Source organism: Asterias amurensis, chromosome 14 (genome assembly GCF_032118995.1).
Source record: "Asterias amurensis chromosome 14, ASM3211899v1".
Classification (NCBI taxonomy): Eukaryota; Metazoa; Echinodermata; class Asteroidea; order Forcipulatida; family Asteriidae; genus Asterias; species Asterias amurensis.
In genome coordinates this window covers 3,760,586-3,783,645 of record NC_092661.1, presented here as the reverse complement: position 1 = coordinate 3,783,645, position 23,060 = coordinate 3,760,586, and the positions used below count along the sequence as shown (strand labels likewise).

The 23,060-nt window shown below is 38.8% G+C and overlaps 1 protein-coding gene across 1 annotated transcript in view; it reads left to right on the top strand.

Annotated features, from left to right (window-relative positions):
- Nucleotides 1–15,207, top strand: part of LOC139946930 (protein C-mannosyl-transferase DPY19L3-like) — a 103,463-nt gene extending 88,256 nt beyond the window's left edge. Inside the window, exons 7-17 of the mRNA XM_071944716.1 lie at nt 2,029–2,163; nt 2,659–2,790; nt 3,379–3,483; nt 4,036–4,109; nt 4,835–4,993; nt 5,230–5,491; nt 6,430–6,486; nt 7,747–7,829; nt 8,291–8,423; nt 9,388–9,546; nt 12,526–15,207. Coding sequence (XP_071800817.1) covers nt 2,029–2,163; nt 2,659–2,790; nt 3,379–3,483; nt 4,036–4,109; nt 4,835–4,993; nt 5,230–5,491; nt 6,430–6,486; nt 7,747–7,829; nt 8,291–8,423; nt 9,388–9,546; nt 12,526–12,681 — 1,455 coding nt within the window. The 3' untranslated portion in view covers nt 12,682–15,207. The remainder of the gene's footprint in view (nt 1–2,028; nt 2,164–2,658; nt 2,791–3,378; nt 3,484–4,035; nt 4,110–4,834; nt 4,994–5,229; nt 5,492–6,429; nt 6,487–7,746; nt 7,830–8,290; nt 8,424–9,387; nt 9,547–12,525) is intronic.
- The last annotated feature ends 7,853 nt before the right edge of the window (nt 15,208–23,060 follow it).

Here is a 23,060-nt window from a genome sequence, read left to right as displayed (position 1 = left end):
CCAAGACCAGTCTTCTCACTTGGTGTATCTCAACATTTGCATATAATAACAAACCTGTGAAAATTTGAGCTCAATCGGTCTTCGACGTTGCGAGATAATGAAAGAAAAAACACCCTTGTCACACGAAATTGTGTGCTTTCAGATGCTTGATTTCGAGATCTCAAATTCTAAATCTGAGGTCTTCGAAATCAAATTCGTGGAAAATTACTTCTTTTCTCGAAAACTACTTCACTTCAGCGGGAGCTGTTTCGCACAATGTTTTATACTATCAACCTGTCCCCATTACTCGTTACCAAGAAATTTTTTATGCTAATAATTATTTTGAGTAACTACCAGGTGTCCACTGCCTTTAACACATTGTGATTGGGGTTTTTTTTGGACAAAAAATGTCCTAAGGGCAGGCCTTGAACTTTGAACTTTGCCCTTGAAGGGGCATGGCCATTTTGTCCTCTGTGGTAAGGGGCACTTGAATTGGAACTTTGCAAGTGGCAACAAATGAATAGCACAAAGCACCATGACATTTGCTGTGAATGCCGAGGGTTATTTCAAGGCCCACACGGGTTGAAAAAAATGTTCGGTAATTTGATAATCTTTCATAAAAGCGTCTGAGGAAGAACAGGTGGGGCTTGAACACAAAAGTTTGTTTTCTCTAAAAATGAAACAGATGAAGAAATTCCCCCTTAATTTTATCCACAAACTCAATTATGTTGGGCAGTAATTCCCAGGTTTTCTCCGGATTGTCGCCACCTGATGCAGCTGCTGAGAGAATTTGGGGGAAAAACATCAACTGGGAAGATTTGAGGGGAATTTTTTTCATCAAAAACTGAGACTTGTTAAATTAAATTTGGAGAATGTTTGGACAGGTATGACCTTGTGTACCGAGAGATAATCAAATCTTACAGCATGGAACTTGGGGGTTGCATTGCTGGAGAGAGGTAGACTCTGTTTTTCAAAAACCCGACCGAGAAGTTCTAGACCTGATATTCCTACTTTAGTCTGATTTCCGAGTAGTTTTTCGCTCTTGGAAAAATCAGACAAACTGTAATTAATTGGCTTGAAATGGCTGTTCAGGCCTACGCATGTGAACATGTGGTTAGCCCTTAATCAATAAAGTGTTTCTACTTTTTCCAAGGACCAAATATCATGCCAGAAGTTCATAAAGACTTAGTCTTAGAATCAAGACCTTCGCTTTTTGCTTTTAGCCAAGCTGGATCAATTCTAACCACAGAGGGCACTACATATTTTTATTTGACTTGTATAGCGGTTTGTGAGTGAGAGCAGTTTGTCATGAGATCACCATTTGGACCTCAGTCAACCATCATAGTCTGTGATAGTTGGTGGTGCCACCTTACTTGGTCCAATTTCACAAAGCCTGGAAGCACAATAAGCAGATAATAGTATCGCTAAGCAGAAACAGGTTACCAGCCAAAGTTACATAGTTTGCATTGTTGTGGCTGGTGCCCCACTCAATTTTTGCTTAGCAAGAAGTGTTTTCTGCTTAACAGCTTTTCGTAATTTGGCCTTGGCAGCAAGTTCTCCAGTCATTCCTGTCGCTTCAAAGTATCTTTCAACCTCTGTATCTTCATTTACGTACTTCATTTATCGCAGGTTTTATGACATGTGCACTTGCCTTGAGTGGCAGATCTTGACAGTGCACAATGTATGGCAAGTTGGTGGGGAATATAAACCCGGAATGTAATAACGCATCTAATGTGGATTGTATTATCAGTGTGTGGACTATTTTCCCATTTGGGTTTTCCTACCACATCTAAAACTGAACGTTTCTTCTTGATTCCTATCCACCCTGTTAGGCCCGGCTCATACTTCCTGCAAATACAAATGCAGTATGAGTTTTGACGTCACGAATATGCAACAAATAGTTTGCATCAGTTGATCTTGTCAAAATTGGCATTCGCATTCGCAGGAAGTATGGACTGGGCTTTATTTGCTTGAATGCGCTGTTGGATGTGTAACAAAATAAATAATATAGAATAACAACAATGTTAAATGACAATTTCTTTTTTGCAGAGAGTGAGTCTAGTCCTGATTACGCTGAGTTCGTTTCTCTTCGTCCTAACCTGGCAATTCTCCCAGTTTGTACTCTTACTCCAAGCCATAGCGTTGTACGGCTCCTCATGTCTGGGTATGGTCCCAACAAACAAGGTACCAGTCAAATTCAGTTACATCACATCAGCAAGTTCGAGTGAACACCATGATTAGTCAACAGATGATTGACCACTAGCTGACAGCAAGGGACATTGCGCAGTGACGTACTCACTCGAGCAACTTGTCTGAAAGTTTAGTCAGCCATCAGGAACACTCCATTGCCTATCCGCATTTGTTGCTGTATTGTCACTGGTTCCCTTCTCTGCTTTACACATGTTGGCATTGAACCGACTTTTGGGTCCATGGAAGAAACCAAGGGCTCGAGGCTGGTTCCAAATGGTCGACCAAAGTAGTCTACCAATGGTCGACCTGCCTGAGTTTGAGTTAACCACGGGGCGCACTCGAACTTAGGACACGTTTGTAAACTGGCTCAGATACTTTTTCTGAAAGCTTCTCAAGTAGAGTCCCCTCTATCGATTGATAATTGTTTCACTCGGAGGATAAGAATTTGAGCGGATATTTTTGTTCTTGTTCTCCCCTTCTTTAATATAGGTGAATCGTCTTCTTTTGATCCAAGGCGTCTCAATCCTCTCAGTGTGTGCGCTGCAGTTCTTCAATAAGATGCTTCTGGGATCTCTCGCCTTCAGTTTCATCTTAGCAGCTCTACTAGATCTCCGGCTCCAGGTAGGTGCTTCTTAAGATATTGGTTGGTTTTAAACCCGTGGAGATACCTCAAGCAAGATATATTGACTGGTTTAATATTTTAACATCTTTAAGATCGTTGTGGTGACCACTGCTTACACTTAGGATTCAAACAGTCTCCAAATCCCACCTGAGTGATTTGCCTGTGGATTTTTTGACAGAACTTGGGAATGGATGTCATGGTTGAGTGGTTTAGAACATCAAATTTGAGTTTTGGTGGTTAAGTCATCGGAGTGTGGGTTCGAATCCCGGTCCTGACACTTGTGTCCTTGAGCAAGATGCTTATTGAGGTGTTGGTAGAGGTTGATATTGTGTATGAAAAAGCCTTTTGAGCGCCACGGCAGCCTGGGGCTTTTTACTCCTCAGGGAGCTGAGAAAGATTATACAGAGTACACAACCTTTTTAGGCATTCTTTGCTTACACAGCGAGCACAGTGCTTGCACAGTAAGTGGAGAATGGGTCAGTCTTAAACCCAGACTTTGGCGGTAAACAGAGCCATGAAATTGGGCCCAGATGTCTAGAGTCTTTTTGAACACATTCTTACATGTAAACTGATGAATTTGTTTGCAGGAACAACGCCCATCACCCGCAGGGATGTGCACCCGGTTAGCCAAACTGCTCTGCCACATCATTACATGTCTAGCTCTAATGGTCATCATAAACATCTCCATTAAGGTAAAGGGGTATCGATATATTTCTCAACCCCCCAGTGAAAATACACATCATTTGATACCACTAGCAACCCCTGGCATGAAGATACAAAATAAAAGTACCTCTTTAGGGACGCACCTTTAAAGCTTAAACAGAATCTCTTCTACTAAAGTATTAGTCTACTTGTTAAAGCCGGTTCAGCATGTAGACTAGGGTGCGGCTGCCGATGGTGGCAGTGTGTGTGCCAAAATATATATCAAAATAGAGATACATGCAAGTAAAACAAGATGCTTGCCTACTCGCATCTGATGGCCTCCTTGAACTGCTCCAAGTTGGGCAGCTTCATGATGTCTTGGGGAAGCTCATCCCAGTCTTTAATGGTGCAAGGAAAGAAGCTGTATTTGTAGACGTCTGATGATGTTCTTAGTAAATTGTAGGCGAATAGAGAACTGTATGAAACTCTAACTATCTCAAAATATCCCAATCCACAAAACTCGGATAGAAAATAGAGCTTTTTTGTAACAGCTGACCAGCTCTATGACAAATCACTTACTTTCTTCGTTGTCTGTTCTTTAGTTTACTATTGGTGTGGACGCGGATGAACACATCTTCAAGTTTTTGAAGGCAAAGTTTGGCATCGATAATACCATGTAAGTTAGATTTTCAATCTTGTCTCTTTTTTTCTCTTTTCAAAATACATATTGTTCGAAACAGCTCTGCAAATATACAAAGCGCTTTGGAATACACACCCAAAATACAGAACAGACTCGCTTGATCTCAGCATGCCCAACCAAAGTTGCCTCCTCTTAGAGCATTACTTAAAAATACATCACACATTCAAACTTTCAGGTGACAAAGCCTTCCCAGTAGTTGGAGCCAGATGCTGGAACTTGCTACCTCTTAACATTCAGACTTGTGACTCAATCCATCAATTCAAACATAAACACAAGTCATACCTAGGTAATTGTATTGTAGGTTTTTTTTAAAGCCTACTATATAGACGATGTGACCTATGTTTACATTCAAACCGCCCTCTGTTGACAAAACACTATATACGTCATGTTTCGCCGGGCACTGAGTTGCGTAGTCATAGTAAGATTGCGTACACTATCTAGCTGGCTGCCAAAACACAAAGGTTTTGCCCAGCGGTATGCGCGCGAATCATGTTATGGTTTTCGTGTGACGTCAGAGGTCACATTGTCTATATACGGTTCTATGAGCAGCAAGTGTTGGATTGGTGTCTTATAAATTTAACGATTTGATTGACTGATTTTATTTTGAGTGCTACTTTGAAGGTGACTTTATTCCATGAGATTCTCTGCTTCTTTTTGTTAAAAATGTTGTAGCTGTAATCAGTTTTCTTTTTTCGACTTAGGGATTTTGATGCTCGTTTATACTCCTGTAACGGAGCCTTTGTCTTCTTACCGATGGACACCATATGGCGGCTGACTCGGAGACTAGTCTTCCCTCTCTATGTGGTCACACTAACTGGTTTGTTGATGACGCTAGCCGTAGCGGTCTACCAGAACTGGAGGTTAGCAAGTTCACTCTTAAAAGAACACGTTGCCTTGGATCGGTCGAGTTGGTTTTTAAAAAAGCGTTTGTAACCATTTGTTATAAATGCATATGTTAGAAAGATGTCCACACAATAATGACACGAAATTGCATGGTTTTCCTTTTACCTCATAGACTTACACAGTCGGCCATTTATGGAAGTCAAATTCATCTTTATTTGTAATCGAAGTATGTATCATGTTTTCTCTGCAACAGAAAACAAGCTGAGATTGCCAAAGCCAAGAAAGACGACGACGCCCCCATCATAGACACCGACTCTTCCCACGTCCTGAGCGACCGTCCAGAGCTAGCCTACTTAACCATCCAGACAGTGCTCTCAGCGGGCCTGGCTGCAACCATACTAAGACTCAAGTACCTATGGACGCCGCACATGTGCGTCCTGGCTGCGTTTGGAATCTGTGATTATCGGATATGGAGGGCGCTGTTGCAACGATTGCGCATCAGTTCAGAAACAGCGGTGAGAGAACAATTCCTTACTGAAAACAATTTGATGAAATGTTGAGCAAATGTTAACCTGTCTTGCATTTATTTATTTAAGGGTTGTGCATCACTAGTTTTGCTGAACATTGAAACAGAATGAGATTCAAGTTCAAGGGTGTCCATTTGGGAATGCTAGAGACGCAGTTGGTACCCTCTGTCATGTTGCTAAATGCTGGGGAAATTAAAGGGCCATTCCTTTTTTGCTGTTACTCAACAAGTAGACACTTTATCAGTCAAAATCCTTTGAGGATGTTGCCTAGAAATTAGCATTATATTGGCAAAAACCAAACCGATCTGGTTGGAGAAGAGTTAGGAACTACACTACAACCCCTTTCTCACCGAAGGTCTGTAGCCAGCCTCTGCCTGTTTTACAGATATTTCCATGGTAAATGTTCCACCAGTCTATCCAACCTTGTTCAACCTGTCAGGGTGTTTGAGCGCGAGACCAGGCTTTCTGCTTGTTCTTATCCTTATACCGTGGCTGTGCCGAGATGTAGAACAAAGAGCTACTCCAGTAGTTTTTCCCCTCGTACTGCATCTCTTTGGAACTCCTTGTCTGGTGCATGTTTCCCTTCATCCTATGATCTTCCATCTTTTAACAGGAATGTCAATTCCTACCTTCAGCTCCACTGAGTTTCTGCATGTCTATGTTATCTTCCTTGTAGCCCTTAACCTAGAGTGGCTTTTAGCCTTGTTTTGGGCGACTTGCATAAACAAAAAAAATTAATAAAAAGGACCCTACCTTTAAAGACCATGGATGAAGTAATTTAGGTCTTCTAAAAGTATTTTAGAGGCAGTGAGCTCCGACCTACAAGTCGTGTGTCTAGTGGACATTTTCTTGAAGCAAGAGTCTTGTTCTCCATTGTTGCGTCTTGTCATTAACAGAACTTTTTTGTTGTCTTTCATCACTCCTAGATCCAAGTAATCCGACACACCGCTACGCTGATTGTTCTAGCTGTACTACTCTACAATGTAAGACGCCATTTATCATATTAACAAATTATTGTTTAAAATGTACACAGCTTTACAAATAACTTATAGGGTTTACAGAAGGTAATGGTGAAAGACTTCCCTTGAAAATTTTTCCATGAAATGCTTTACTTTTGGAGAAAACATCAAAACATTTATCAATTCTCGATATCGAGAATAACAGATTTATTTTAAACACATGTCATGACACGGCGAAGCGTGCGGAAACAAGTGTGGGTTTTCCCCGTTATTTTCTTCCGACTCCGATGACCGATTGAGCTTAAATTTTCACAGGTTTGTTATTTTATATGTAAGTTGTGATACACGAAGTGTGGGCTTTTGGACAATACTGTTTACCGATGTTGTGCGATTGCTTTAACATTAGACTAATATAAAATTTGTGGAAGTGTGGTTCAGAGCACCGAATTCAAACTCTGGTGTTTCTGATCAGCAGAGTGTGTGTTCGAATCCCCAGCCGTGACACCTGTGTCCTTAAGCAAGACACTTAACCATTGCTTCGTCCTTTGGATGGGACGTAAAGCTGTTGGTCCCATGTGTTGTGTAACACGTACCCAGTGCACTTGTTGAAAAGAGAAGAGGTTGTTGGATCAAATCCTTCGCAAATAATAAGCCTGTAGATTTTGTCCATATGACTCTTGGAAAGTACTAAGTTTACAGTGCTTACACACAATGGTGTCACAGTAAAACCAACAATTATATGGTTTTAATTTCACTGTTATTATTTTCGGAGTGGGTGGTAGTCGACATTCCTCCCTTACCGTCTGGATCCAATTTCATAGAGCTGCTGAGCACAAAAATTTGCTAAGCATGAAGTTTTTTTTCTTGATAAAAACAGGATCACCAACCAAATTTCCATTTGTTGCATGTTGCTTTCTCACTGGTATACAGCTATAGATAAGGAAGAGTTTGTGGTAACACCATGTAATAACAATCTCTAAATGAGTTGGGGTGGTTCTGAAAAGAACAGTTGGGTTAACTCGACGTTTCGATCAGTATGCTCTGATCGTCTTCTGGCTGTGGTATACAGCTGTTGGTTGCTAGCCCTAAAAAATCAAGTGGAAATTTGGTTGGCATTCCTGTTTTTATCAAGGGAGAAGTTTCATGCTAAGCAAATTTGTGTGCTTAGCAGCGCTATGACATTGGGCCCTGGTCGTGCACCCCTGCTTTTTAATAGTATATTTTGTTCTGCTATGATGATGTCATCATTCCAATTTTTATGGTATATTCTCGTCGTTGTTTCAGACTCTTGACAAAGTCTACGCCGATCTTGAGGAGTTACGTGAATTCTACGATCCTGACACTGTGGAACTCATGAACTGGATCAGGTAAGCGATTGCCAACATGGCCTGTCATGACAGAGTGGTCAAGGTCTTCCGAAGCTGTGTGCGTTCAGATGTTTGATTTCAAGACCTTAAATTCTAAACTTGAGGTCTCGAAATCAAATTCGTGGGAATTTACTTCTTTCTCAAAAACTACTTAACTTCAGAGGGAGCTGTTTCTCACAACGGTTTTGTACCATCAACCTCTCCCCATTACTCGTTACCAAATAAGGTTTATGCTAATAATTATTTTGAGTTATTAACAGTAGTGTCCACTGCCTTTAAACTGGTGAATCTTTATCTGTTTGTATATATCTGTAAATTGCAATGTTTATTCTTGTCTATTGTTGCTATGCCTTTCTTGTATGTAATGTAGTTTCCTTTACACAGGGAAGACAAATTTCATGTTCTTTTATCATGGCAATAAATATTTGTTTACTTAATCTTTGAATAATGATGTCTTGCAGGCAGCAAACTCCCAAAGCAACCGTCTTCAGTGGTAGTATGCAGCTCCTTGCAGGGGTCAAGCTTTGTACGGGACGTCGTCTGACGAATCATCCTCACTACGAGGACAAGAAGCTCAGAGAACGAACTCTACAGGTGAGTCAGCAATCAAGGTTTCGACGCAAGACAGGCACTGTGACAAGTGTATCATCTTGTCAAGCGCCCTCAGTTGGCAGCTTCTTCAACTGTATGGTTTCTAAATTTCAATATAAACCACAAGGTAAACTGACTGGGTTAATTTTTAAATGATTTTGGGGGTTGAACAAAGAATTGACTAGAGTGGGATTCGAACCAATGACCTCCGGATTAACGTGCCGGTGCTGCACCAACTGAGCTATCTAGCCCTACATTGGTGGTGTCCCTATTTTGTCAATATCTTTGTTCGGGGTGCGAGTCAGAAGCCATACAACCGTTAACTGCCGTGTAGCCAGGGATCACACCAAATTACGATACAACCTGGGAAGCGGCAGCCAGGGGATCACCTTAACGATTAATCCGGAGATCGTTTGTTCAAATCCCACTCTCTTAGAGAATTGTTCTGTTTAATTCTACTACCGCGGGGTAGATTGTTCGGGTGTTCGGCCAACGTCTCGGTTCTAAAAAGAACTGTCGTGCTTATTAACTATTACCTTGGCGAATGGTATAGAAATAGCCTGGGACTACTACGTTATTGTATTAAGATGGTAATATAACTGTACTACCGCGAAGTCAGTTCTTGAATTGGTTTCAATGTTTCAACTAGCTTGCTCTAGTCATCCTCAGGTGACTGTTTGAATCCTACTTGTCTTATTTGTACATGAACTGAGATGGATTGCACAAAGGTAGTCCTAACTTAGGACTAGTCCTAGGCAATGCTAAGAGATAGGACCAGTCCTAAGTTAGGATGAGTTACTGGTCCTAACTTAGGACCAGTCCTTTCTCTTATAGCACTGCCTAGGACTAGTCCTAAGTTAGGACTACCTTTGTGAAATCCACCCCAGGTGTATATGTAATATTTTGTGTGAATTGCCAAATAAATAATACTTATAAAGTTTTGAATTGTTGTTCTGCTTTGATTCAGTTGTATCAGTATTACGGGCAGCGTACACCCAAAGATGTCTATGACATTCACAAAGCCACGGGAACAGACTATATCATATTGGAAGACAGTATCTGTTATGCAAGGGCCTCACAGCAGGGATGTAGGTTACCAGACCTCATTGACATGGCAAATGGACATGTAAGTACAAAATATTTGTCAGGGGTCAAAATTAAGTGTTTTTTCATGGTAGTCAGCAGGGCTAGTAACCAAGAATTTTTAGTATCCATCCGTCGATTTCACAAAACTCTGGGACTCGTCCTAACTTAGGTTAATCTTATGACTTAGGACGAGTCCCAGCCCTGCACTGTAGCATGCAGACCTTAAGATTAATCCTAAGTTAGGGCGAGAATACTCGTCCTAACTCGAGATAAGTTGAGTCCTAACTCTTTGTGAAATCGACGGCAGATGAGATTTTGGTAGCCCGAAAAGCACATTATGTCTTGAGTTACGGCACAAACTTTACTATACATCATTAGCACAGTTCATTGCTGTTTGTTGTATTGATTTTTGCATTAGTTTCCCACTAGCCCGCTGGGCTATCAAACTGGACAAATTAGTAGCCCAGTGGTACGGTGTAAATCTGGTAGTCGTGGGCTAGTGGCAATTTCCACCCCTTTTTATTTGTAGAAGTGGGATCAAAACTTCTCTACAAAACACTAGGCATTTTAGTATTTGGTTTGAGCCATACGCTGATGTGTGTCAGCTCTGTATAGACCGTATTGAATATGATGTCACGCGGCTCAAATATCTGACCTACAAGATGGTGTCTGTGTGTTTGCGTGCGTGTGTGCGTGCATGTGCCGTAGAAATCAAACTGGGAATGTTGCGTGCTTTGATGATGTACGCGTTTGGACGTGCATACGGTTTGACCTACAAGATGGCGACTTTTCATAGCAAAAAATGGGTTATTCAATATACAAATATTGACTGCTTCGAGTGCCATGGTTAAAACTATGACTCCCGAGGTGATCCCCGGAGCGTTCTATTTTCCCTCGGCTTCGCCTCGGGAAAATAGAACGCTACGGGGATCACAAAGGGAGTCATAGTTTTAACCATTGCACGAGTAAAAGCAGTCAATATTTGTTTTATAACACCCCAAACATTTCTAAATATTGTACTACTATTATTAAGTTACAGACCTGAATGCTACAATCCACAGACGCGAATACAATTTTTTTTACTGTGCTGCATGTAGTGTCGTGCAATCCGAAATGGTTACAGACTATTAATTTATCATCCTCGTACACGCAACAGACGTCTGGGTACTGCACGCCGTGTGCTAGTCTTCGGACTAGCACACGGCAAACCGACGCACTATCACACGGCCGTCGTCTAGCAAAACTAAGATATGTCATGTGACGCGCTCTAAACCAATGAGCAGGCAGAATACTTGTAAGGGGTGTTATAATACGGTCTATACTCAGTACGTTCCTGATTCCAGTGATAACAAATCCACAGGCATGCATGTCTCTGGTGGGATTTGAACCTGTGATCCTTGTCATTCTAGAAATGTATTACATGTACCACTAGATCACCAGGGATCGATTTCACAATGAGTTAGGACTCGTCTTATCGCGAGTTAGGACGAGTAACTCGTCCTAACTTAGGATTAATCTTAAGGTCTGCATGCTACAGTGCAGGGTTGGGACTCATCGTAAGTCCTAAGATTAGTCTTAAGTTAGGAAGAGTTTTGTGAAATCGATGGCAGGAGTGCCCGTTAGCAAGAGGCAGTTTGAGTCCTATGTTTTAGCAGTGTGTACGTCTGCAACAATTTAATAGATATTCAATTTGCTTTTGGGGATACAGATCATGGTCTTACCTTTTAGAATGACAAGGATCACAGGTTCAAATCCCACCGGAGACATATGCTTGTGGATTTGTTATCACGGGAATCGGGAAAGTACCAAGTATACATTGCTTACACACATCAGCGTATGGCTCAAACCAAATAATAAAATGCACAGGGTTTTGTAGAGAAGTTATGATCCCACTTCTTCAAACAAAAAGGGGTGGAAATTGCCACTAGCCCACTAGTCTGCGACTACCTGCGACTACCAGTATATTTTGAGCGTTTTTCTGATCTTGCGGCTGGCATCCCTAAACAAAGGTTATTTTATGTGCGTTCTGGTGGCACTGTTGGCTTGTGCGTAAAGCGCTCGCCTCTCACCAAGGTGACCCCGGTTCGATTCACGGTCGGGGCCATATGTGAGTTGAGTTGTGCGTTAGTTCTCTGCTGTGCCACAAGGGTTTTCCAGACCATCCGATTTTCCTCCCTCGGGGAAAAATCAAACACTCTCGATCTCTGGCTCTGCTCCGTGGTCATAATGGGTTGATGTGGCTGGCTGCCATAGGCGCCCTTGCATGCCAGCTTCTCCAACATGTTGTAGCCTTGTCCTTCGCAATTCAGCTCTAGCTGTGAGTAAGGACGATTAGCCCCCCCCCCCCCAAGTGCTTTAGCACACAGGTGTCACAACAGGGACCCTAATCCACACTCCGCTAAACAGAAACACCGGTACAGTGCCACATCATGGAGCTGCTTTAGCACAGAATATTACCTAAACATTTTCTGCTAAGCAGACAAAGGGATACCAGTCACAAATTGAACACGTGACATGATGTTTTGGCTGGTAGCCTTATTCTAGTTAGCAGTCTTTTGTTTTGCTTAGCAACTTTTTGGTTCTTAAGCAGCTCCATAAATCTGGGCCCAGGGCTCTAGTCTTATCCACTCGGCCACCACACTCCATTACGTGGGATCACTTGTGTCCTTAAGCAAGACACTTAACCATTGCTTCGTCCTTCGGATGGGACGTAAAGCCGTTGGTCCCATGTGTTGTGTAACGCATGTAAAAGTACCCAGTGCACTTTTCGAAAAGAGAAGGGGTTCGCCCCGGTGTTCCTGGCTGTGACTGCTGTATGCGCCGTAGCACCTTAGTTATAAGGTGCTAAATAATTGGGTCTCAAAATTCATCACTGCAATTACCTATCTTTCTGAAAGTTTGTATATACTCAGCGCCTTGAGTACCTTGTTTGGTAGATACGTGCGCTATATAAGACTTTGATTTTATTGTTATTATTATCATACTTTCAACCCATAAATTGCTATTATTTTTTTTATAGATGTACAGCGGAGCCAAAGCTGATGAACTACACTGGCTGAAGAAAGCAGAGGTCGGTCGATTCTGTGACGTCATTCAACGCCAGCAACCCGAGTATACACGCTATTTTGTTTTGGTGTTCCAGAACAAAACATTCCGTGTTTACCAAGTGTTATGACGACGCTGACAAACCCCCCAAACCATTCTGGAATTTCCTCTTTTATTACTTAGAGGAAGGGAATTCATTTTTGGTTTTGGAATGAACAAGGTGCAATCTTGAAAACTAGGAAATAGGCCTTTATGAAGAAATATTAATTGATTGAAAGTGTTTAAAAATGCTTGATATGGTTTTAATTCATTTTGGGTTTGAACATTGTGCTGTTTTTGAAACTGAACTGAAGTAATTTGTTGTTAATATTGTGTTCTTGTTTAGTTCCTTGTTATATTTAAAGAGTTTTTTGGCCCCAAGTTATTTGAGTATTTAATTCCACTTGGATTGGGCATAATTATTATATATTATTGTTCAGATAAATATTGTATTGTATTTTAATGTTATGAATTTGTCTTGTTCGTCCAAAATAATGCGATATGTGAAAATTCTTCACATAATCAATACACCCATCCATGAAGCCAGGCCAAATTACATGTATCATTGACCAATCACAACCGCGAAATCTGATCACCATTTAAACCGTTTGGTGATCTTTGCACTACTGGTGATCGGGTTTTGCGGCTGTGATTGGTCAACTGTTAAGGAGACGGGGCGTAATGGATCGGTCTATTGGTTCACTCTTTGAAAATGAGCATTTTCAAATGAAATCAACATGCAATCAAACTTAAATTAGGTAAGACACTGGTCTAGAATTGCAGGGTCGTGGGTTTGAATCCCACCCGAGTAACATGACTGTGATATTTGTTCACAGGACTCGGGGAAAGTACTGAGTATAAAGTGCTAACACACATCGGTGTATGGGTAAAAACCAAAATTAATAAGCAATTTTGTTAGAAGCTGTTTCTAGTAAGAGTTGTTGAGTCGCCATGTACACGAAACACTCTCTATGAATGAAAAAAGGCGATTTAAAAACTAATGGTGTCGATCAGTGTGCTCTTATTTTCTTCAGCGGAATGCTGGACTTTGTTGCTGAGAGTTTAATTAATGTAATTGAAGGAGGGGCCAAATGTGTGCTACACTGTTTTTCCATAATGTTTATGAGTTAGTTTTGAAACAGGAATGTACAAATTCGACAGTCTATAGGAATGTATATTTATAGGAGTGTTTCTGGATAAAGTGTGATGTTGCAATTCTTTGTTTGTACATAATACGTTAAGAAGAGATTTGAAATTGTTTATTAACCATTTATCAGTTATTGTTGTTTGTTAATATTAAAATTAATATTCTTTATCCCCGATGCAAATTTAATATCTCTTATATCGTTGCGGGACCCACTGCCAAAACATAGGATTCGAACTGCCTCTAGCTACCGGGCAATCTCGGTAGTCTAGTTGGTAAAACACTGCTCTAGAATTGCAAGGGTCGTGGGTTTGAATCCCACCCGAGTAATACGCCTGTGATATATGTTCACAGGACTCGGGAAAGTACTGAGTATACAGTGCTAACACACATTGGTGTATGGGTAAAAACCAAAATTAATATTCTTTATCAGTGATGCAAATTTAAAGGAACATTACAGAATTGGGTTTTTGCTAATAAAACAGTTGCTGGCATTGTCAGCACTTCATGTAACTCATCATATACATAAACTGCCAAACCTGTGGAGGTTTGAGATCGATCGGCCATCTGGGTCACGAGAGAATAGTGAAAAAAATATTACAAATTTTGCATTGCATCGATGCCAAAATAGAAAAGAATAAAACGCTCACTGAGCGATAAACTCTAAACGCGAAGTCAGATTATTTATTTCTCATCAAATAATGGCATCTCAGACAGAAATATTCCATGGGATGTTTTCAACTATTATCATCATTAGACCTTGTTAGTTTTATGCAAATCTGTGGTCTTCACGATTTTTGTTTCTCACCAATTCTGTATCGTTCCTTTAACAACTCTTATAAATCCATCAACATTACAAACACTGTACTGGCTGGGTTCAAAGACAATGTACATCAACTTTACTCGCCATCAACAATGTGTTGTTATTGTTGTTGTTTTTAACCTTAAAGGATTTTGATACTTTTTCAAAACATCCATAGATTTACAATAAACTTACCGGTTTGAAGACAATGATAGTGAAAAGCTTCTTTTCAAATATAACTTACTGAGGTGCTGTAGTTTGTGAGAAATTAGTTAATCAATGTAATGAAAACACGTTTGTAAATGGTTAAAATAATTTTGGTCTCTTGAGACGTACATTTTCAAGACATTGTTTTACTCATTACCCAAAACTACAGCACCTCAGCACGTAATATTCAGGGAAGCTTTCTACTGTTATTATCTTCAAACTGTGTAATTTTAGTGTAAAAAATTAATGTGTGGGCATTGTAGTTTTTTTGTTCTACAAAAAGTACATACACCCTTTAAACCCCACCAAGGTTTGTGGTAAGAATGTTGTTCAGAGCTGCCGACATATTTGTATCTCGGGGCTTTTTTCAAACCTCAGTTTTTTGGGCTCCAGCTCTGGCTTGTTGTGAATAGTAAATGAGCAAACAAGAAAATTTAATAGAAATAAAACATTTGAACACAAATTTGTAAGTGTTGGTTCACATTTATTTAATTAGCAAATATAAATAGGTGTTGCACAGTTCTTCCCAACCAAATGGACCTATATTGTCAGTTTTTTTCCAATAGCCTTGTGATTTTTTCGCTCAAGAAAAATCGCAAGCCTTATGACTCTTTTTCAAGCTGAAAATTCACAAGGAAGCCTTATGATTTCTTCCAAGCGAAAAGTGATTTTTTTTCTTTTCGAGCAAAAAGGTTAACCTTTTCTCGAGCGAAAAGTTCACAAAGCTATATTATAGCAAAAATTACTTTATTTTATTTATTTTTTTAGCGAAAAGTTCACAAGGCTAGTGATTTTTTTCGCGCGAAAACCCCTATGGTTTCTTTTGGGTTTTTTTTTAGCGAAAAGTTCACAAGGATTATAGCCTTGTGAATTTTTTTGAGCGAAGAGTTCACAAGGCTATAATAGCCTTATGATTTTTTTTTTTTTTTCGGGGGGGGGGGGGGGGGTAGGGGAAAGTTCACAAGGCTATATTTGGGGGTTTTGTTTTAGATAGCCTAATGATTTTTTTCAAGCGAAAAATTCCCAAGGTTATAACCTTATGATTTTTTCCAAGCGAAAAATTCGCAAGGCCTTTTAGCCTTATTATTTTTTCGCCTTATTATTTTTTTCGGGCCTAGTGATTTTTTTCGAGCGAAAAGTTCACAAGGCCTTATGGTTTTTTGAGGGTTTTATTGGAGCGAAAAGTTCACAGGGCTTATGGTTTTTGGATTTTTTTAGCGAATAATTCACAAGAGTTTAATATAGCCCTATGATTTTTTTTAGCCAAGTGATTTTTTTCGAGCGAAAAGCTCACAAGGCCTCGTGGTTTTGGGGGTTTTTATGGGTGAGAGAAAAGTTAACAAGGCCTTATGGTTTGGGGTTTTTTTTTCAAGCGAAAAGTTCACAAGGCCTTCTTCCCCTTGTTAGTTTTTTCGAACGAAAAGTTCACAAGGCTATAGAAAAGAATCATAGCCTTGAAGACGTTTCGCAAGAAAAATAATCATCAGGTTTTTTTCGAACTTTTCGTTCGGAACAAAATCGTAAGGCTATCATATAGCCTTGTGAACCTTTCCGCTCGCGAAAAAATTATACCTTGTGAACTTTTCATTCGAAAATAAAAAATAACAAGGCTATAAAATTATAGCCTGGTGAACTCTTGCTCGAAAAAAAAACAAGGCTGTTAAGTGAACTTTTCGCTCGAAAAAAAAAAACCCATAAGGCTACAGCCTTGTGAACTTTTCGCTTTAAAAACAGCCTTGTGAACTCTTCGCTAAAAAAAACCATAGCCTTGTGAACTTTTCGCTCGAAAAAAAAAATAGCCCTGTGAACTTTTCGCTCGAAAAAATCATAGGGCTATATTTGGTAGAAATGCTGGACTGTACCCCTTATAGTTTTTCAAATTTTGCCCCAACTTTCAAGTAAAAAAAAATAAACAACAACTCCCTAATTATAGCTTCAAATATTATTGTTGGTTTCTGTTCAATAAAAAGGCTCCAGAAAAGCCTACTGCATCATGACGAGCACAATATCGCACCTTAAAAACAAAATAGGCAAACGTTGCGAAAAGTGCTGGCCCCTATGATCCTTTCAAATTTCGGCCAATAAAAGGATGCCGTTCGTACTACGTCACGCACATGTAAGGCATGCTGGGAAAAAAATGGCGCTGCGAGATTGATCACCCCTGGGAACGAGGTTTGTGCACCCCTTTACCCCCCGCGGCCATTTTCTTTCTGAGCGCGGGCATCGTGTGTTCAGTTCCGTGTGTGTGGTGAAAAAGCAGATTTTCTGCAACATTTTACATCGAAAACCGACATCAAAATTCAACAACTTCCACGATGATAACTGCACGGATGTTCATAGAATCTTCTTAATCAGGTAAGTGATTCACGTGTTGATGCAAAAGAGGAAATTTGAGGGGGTTTCTAAGACAAGATTGTCGTGGCAATACCATGGAGGTCTACCTCCGTAGCAATACAGTCAAATTATTGTCAGCTAATGATATAAACTAAGACAAATCGAAAAACCGTAGATTGTGTTAAAGTTTATTAAATTTACGCTCAATATAAGTGAGGAAAATATTTCAATGCAAGTGTTATTTAGAGTATAATCAAAGGGCGCACATATTTTTCTTTGAATTGTTTTCTTGTGTGTTGGGAATTAGATTTGACGACATGAAGTACTGTACATTTCATATGTGGAGACAATTTAAAGTTGCCCTTAATTCACACGCTGTCCCGAAGTAATTTTCCCAATGCCTTATACTTCCATTATCCCCTCATTTGTATGAACACTGATTTACATCTATACTCAAAATATAATTTTGTTCCTTTTCAGAGGTTGTGGAATCTGACTGTTTCCCTTTCATAAGAAGTGTATGCCGCCTCTCCCTGCATCTTAGCAGTCTTTCCAGCCACAACAGCAGTCACTGAGGTACAAAGCCTCAACCAATTCTGTAAGGCAACCAAAATCTATCGTTTTCTATTGCTAGCTGTAGGGCCAGAATAATTTGCCAAACTTTCTCTCATACTTTTTTTCTCCTAAGACCCACATTATTTATGACCTCTTCTTTTTTGTGGGGCCTCCGAAGAATCAGTAAAATTTCCATTAAAAACTTTCATTTAGGTCAGCCCCCCAAGGATTAGTTTTAGGGAAAGTGGTAGTTTTTTTTTTTACACCCAAAAATTTGAATCTCAGGAAGGCTCAGGCATAAAGCCTTTCTCATGCATCTGAAAGCACACAATTTCATGCATGGAATATTGGGTTTTCTTTCAAATTTTTTTTTTCAACTTTGATGACCATTTGAGCCAAAACTTCCATTGGTTTGTTTTTTGGAGGCTGTGTTTTGATAATTACCAAAAGTACACCCAACCTTAATTATTTTCTAAAAGTTATATTTAATTAATTCATCAACACCAAGAAGGCAGTCAGAGAACCAATAATTGTCAATATGTTAGGATTCACCAGAAAATAATAAGCAAACCAGACTAGATTGTTTATTTGAATTTTCAAGACTTTATTTGAACAAACTTTAAATGTCTTCTCCCAAAGAAAGAAAACAAGAACACTCACTTAGTGCATCCACACTGTTAGACATTACCCCCACCCACCCCAACCTCAAGAACTTGATTATGACTATACTGTATGTTACGTTTCCTTAATGTTTCAATTAAAACAAATTTTGTTTTTGTGGGTGCTTTTGGCACTCCTATTGCTTCCTTACTATTCATTTTGATAGTTGCTTAAATTGATGGTTGGGAATATGCCAGTTGATGTCTTATTACTGTTTGAAATGTCTTTTCTTTTCTTTTAATGCACTTGTCAAGTGCCAAAGTTTAAAAATTGTATTTGTAAAGTCAAATACAGCTTTCAATTCATACTTGTTTTTATTAAAATTATTGAAAATGTGTAGTTTCAAAATTCAACTTAAACCCCCAAAATATCCGAGAAATATCAGCTGGCAAATGACAACCATAGCTAAGAAATATAAACGATCAACCAAGGTAGAAATGTAACCTGTTTTATCCAAAAGGAGTCCACATGGCTAACAAAAAAACTAGTCTCATGAATTAACTATTTGGTTTCTGCAAATTTGCAAAATATTTTTTTTGTGCTTTTTCTTCATCTTACAAGAACTCAGAATATTTACAGAATCAAAGCGTTTTTTGTTTCTTTTCAAACATATCTAATTAAATTTGACTCCTTTATGGTTTACAGGTTGCATTTCTTACTTATAAAGAAGGTACAACATTGGTATTCATATACTGCATAAAGAGTGCACAAATTCTGACACAAAAAACTTTATCTCAAACTTACAGCGTTTTCAAAACAAATGACTTTATTTATTGTTTATCTCCATACAGTTTTTACATCAAGTGGACATTTAGATGAATGTTTACTTGCATGCTAACCAAAATTGAAGGTAATGCATGTTCACTAAATTCCCAAATTAAACTTATAAGTTCAATTCACAATAGCGCAATTACCAATGTTGTATCTTCTGAAAAGGCCGCATCTTATAGCTTGTTCTGTGACTTTATAATCTCAATCTTGGAAAGTTTTTGAAGTCCACAAAGGGACACAGCAAGTCAAAAATTACTAAGTGTTTTTGTCAAAAAATGACTAAGTCCAAAAAAAGACTAAGTACAAACATTGACTATGAGTTTCTGCTCAAAAAATTACTAAGTACAAACAATGGCTAGTGTTTTGGTCAAAAAAATGGCTAAGTCCACAATAGAACACCGAAAGTCAATAATTACCAAGTGTTTTTGTCAAAAAATGACTAAGTCCAAAAAAAGACTAAGTACAAACATTGTCTATGAGTTTCTGCTCAAAAAATTACTAAGTCCACAATAGAACACCGAAAGTCAATAATTACCAAGTGTTTTTGTCGAAAAATGACTAAGTCCAAAAAAAGACTAAGTACAAACATTGACTATGAGTTTCTGCTAAAAAAATTACTAAGTACAAACAATGGCTAGTTTTTTGGTCAAAAAATGACCAAGTCCACAATGGGACTCCATTTTATTGTTCTTTAAAGTCACAACAAGCTATAAGACGATACCTTTAATAAGGGGCTGTATTCCATTTTGATGTACCTAGCTATATAATCTAATGGTAATTTGAATTTGACGCCTTGTATAAGAGTCATGTGCAAATTTCTAGTTGATTATATTGTTGGTGTACATTGCTTTGGGATACAGTCTCTTCTGCACCCCTATAGGGGGTGCACTTGGTTGATCAATATTTTAATAATAGGGGGGGTAGGGCCAAACTTTTTACGGAGTTAATTTCGAACCGTACAACGGCACGAGAAATTTTTTTGGCTGACTTAGTCTATATAAAAAAGGCGTTTTTTTAGGGATTTTTTTGATTTTTTTTTAAGCACCACTGAACTGTAGAAGCAGCAGAGTTGCGCAAACGTGTGTGCCGGTCAGTGTGGCCAACTACTATTAAGAAAGTGAAGCGACTAAATGATCTAAGTATTAATGGAAGGAAAGCATTTTATTAAGTTAAATCAAGTTAATGTTTTATTGATAGTCTGTTTTACCAATGTCCTGCCTTACATGATTGACAAACTAAAAAGATTGTTTTTTAAAAGTCCGAAGCCAAAAACAAAGTTAAGATTTTTTTTTTCAAAGTCCAAAACAAAAGTCGGAAAGGATTCTATTGCCCGTTAAAATGTTTGATGAATCTGTATCAAGTGTACCATCGGACGTCTCCCCCTGTTCGGGCAAACACGTCGCTAAGTTCTTGGAGTAAAGTTTCAAGTTCGAATTTTGGTTGAAGTGTAAAAGGACGCTTCCACTCCGTCACCGATTGAGTCCTGTACCATCAGAATAAAGAAGACTTCAACCCAGATGATGATGCGCTGATCAGAGAAACAAGATTCCAACATGGCGACTGAACTTGAAAAATTTTGTGAATTTTGTGACAAGCACAAAAAAAACAGAACAGCATACTCAGGAATGTATTGGTTTCACTTGCATTAGAAGTACTACAATTTGTTTTGGATTTGTTAAAACATCGCAACATTTTAACAGTGTGTGTGATCACACGTTCAAATGAAGTCAAATTTCAAAGTCAAAAGTGAGGTTATACACAAACATCAGATTTGCATCTTCATTGCATTGAGTATCATTACAGGAGATATTGTAGATGACATTGGGTTTATGGAGGATAACTAAACTGAGAAAAAAAAACTCTTAAAAAAAAACTAACCTATCTCTAAACAAATTCTAAACTCATAAGTACAACAAAGTTTCAAATCCTACGGAACTACAAGTTGGTAATGAAGTCCCAATAAAGTATAGAACATTTAGGATCAACAACTACTCCTACTGATTAACTTCATGTAAATCTGCAAACCAACCATGCTAATGATTTTCGCACCAATTTTAAATTACAATGTTTTTGCATAAAAAAGAGTCCGACGTCAATGTCGGAAAACTAAGGTTTTTATCAGTGACGATAAGATCCTAAGTACAACAAAGTTTCAAATCCTACGGAACTACAAATTGCTGATGAAGTCCCAATAAAGTATTGAACATCTAGGTTCAACAACTACTCCTACTGATTAACTTCATGTAAATCTGCAAACCAACCACTGCGTACTAATGATTTCGTACCAGTTATAAACTACAATGTTTTTGCATAAAAATGAGTGTGGCGTCGATGTCGTAAAACTAAGGTTTTATCAGTGACGATAATATCGCTGATAGCTTGGTGTATTTTCCATCTAGAAAGACACCTGAGATTCTGCAAACAGTGCATGACTAAAGTAACAAAGTGACGTCTTATTTAGATTAGCTATTCCTGCTGTCTTTTTGGCATAACATTCATAACAAAGTCAATCTAACAAGCAAATTGAGAAATAACTAATTTAGTTATTTGTTTAGTAATTCTACACTAATACTTGACTAGTGTTTATGCTTCCTATAACTACCTAGCCGTGTGACAAATTACTATGTTTGTTCTGAGGTTATTTAACTGAGTAAGTCTACACTAATACTGCTAATACACTGTTGTACATGTTGGGACATTCTCATAATAACCATAAAAGAATTAAAATAATTGACGGACATCACACAAAATTTGTCTCGTTTCAAAGAGATCTTAAAAATAAATAAAATACAATTGTTGTACTGAAAAAAAACTAGTAGGTTGCATTTGTTCCCAACAGTTCTACGGGTTACATATCTTAAACTTGCCAACTCTTTTTAGAACCTGTCAAAATATTAATGACCAAGTGTCTTTGTTACTTTAATAGCCTAAATAACTAGAGGAACAAGAGTCAAACATTGTGGCGCCTGAGTGTCGTCACCATGTTCAGCTGGAAAAGGGTTAACCAGTTGTAAAAACTGTTCACAATTATAAATAATTAATACCCCGAAGGATTGAAAACACCTACTTCAGCTAAATTACTGTTTATGAAAAATGTATACAAATCATGCACACCACAGTGGCAGTATTTGTTAAAAAAGCAATGTCTATTGGTCAACATCATTTGTAAATCATTTCCTCAACTGATTGTCGTTTAACATACCTACTGTAGAATCTGTTAGAATCTGTCATAAAGCTGACCACTCAAAACCTACAATTTTAACTAAATTTAAAATCTAAACACTATTCTAACCGACGAAGGAGTGTACATACAACCTACTGTGGCTGAGAATTGAACCGGTCACAATTACCTAATGCACAACGACATCTATCTAATCAACGATGTATCTTCTACAAAGGACCCTGTTAACTTCCTACACAATCCAAATGTCATCTTTGATATCTCCTTTTGATACAGTCAAACTTCTTAACACAAGTGAAACCAATGTAAAAGCCTGAGTACCTGATTGAAATGTGAATAGCCATGTTCAGAATCTCGTTTCTCCGACCCTCGCACCAACATCTGGGTAGAAGTCTCCGTCATCCGTTAAGTTCAGAGGCTCCCTCAGATCAGAAGAGGATGTCCAGTGTAGAGAAGTTGCTCAAAAAGTAGACCCGTTTACACAGGAACAGTATAGAGAGACGGGTACCAACTTAGGATAACAAAATGATCAGGTAAAAAATGTGCAAAAAAGTGCAATGGTCCTCAGTCCTTGACACTTTTGATACAGGCCCCCAAAGACTTCAACAGGCAACCAAATCCTTTCTTTCTTAGGTTTTGTTTTTTTGTCGGAGATCGAGAAAGTTGAAATAGTTTGTCAATCATGTAAGGTAGGACACCGGTAAGACAGACTACCAGCGCCACATTAACAAGATTTCACTTAATAAAATGCTTACCCAACCATTAACTCTTGGATCATTAGGTCGTCACACTTTCCAGATAGTAGTTAGCCACACC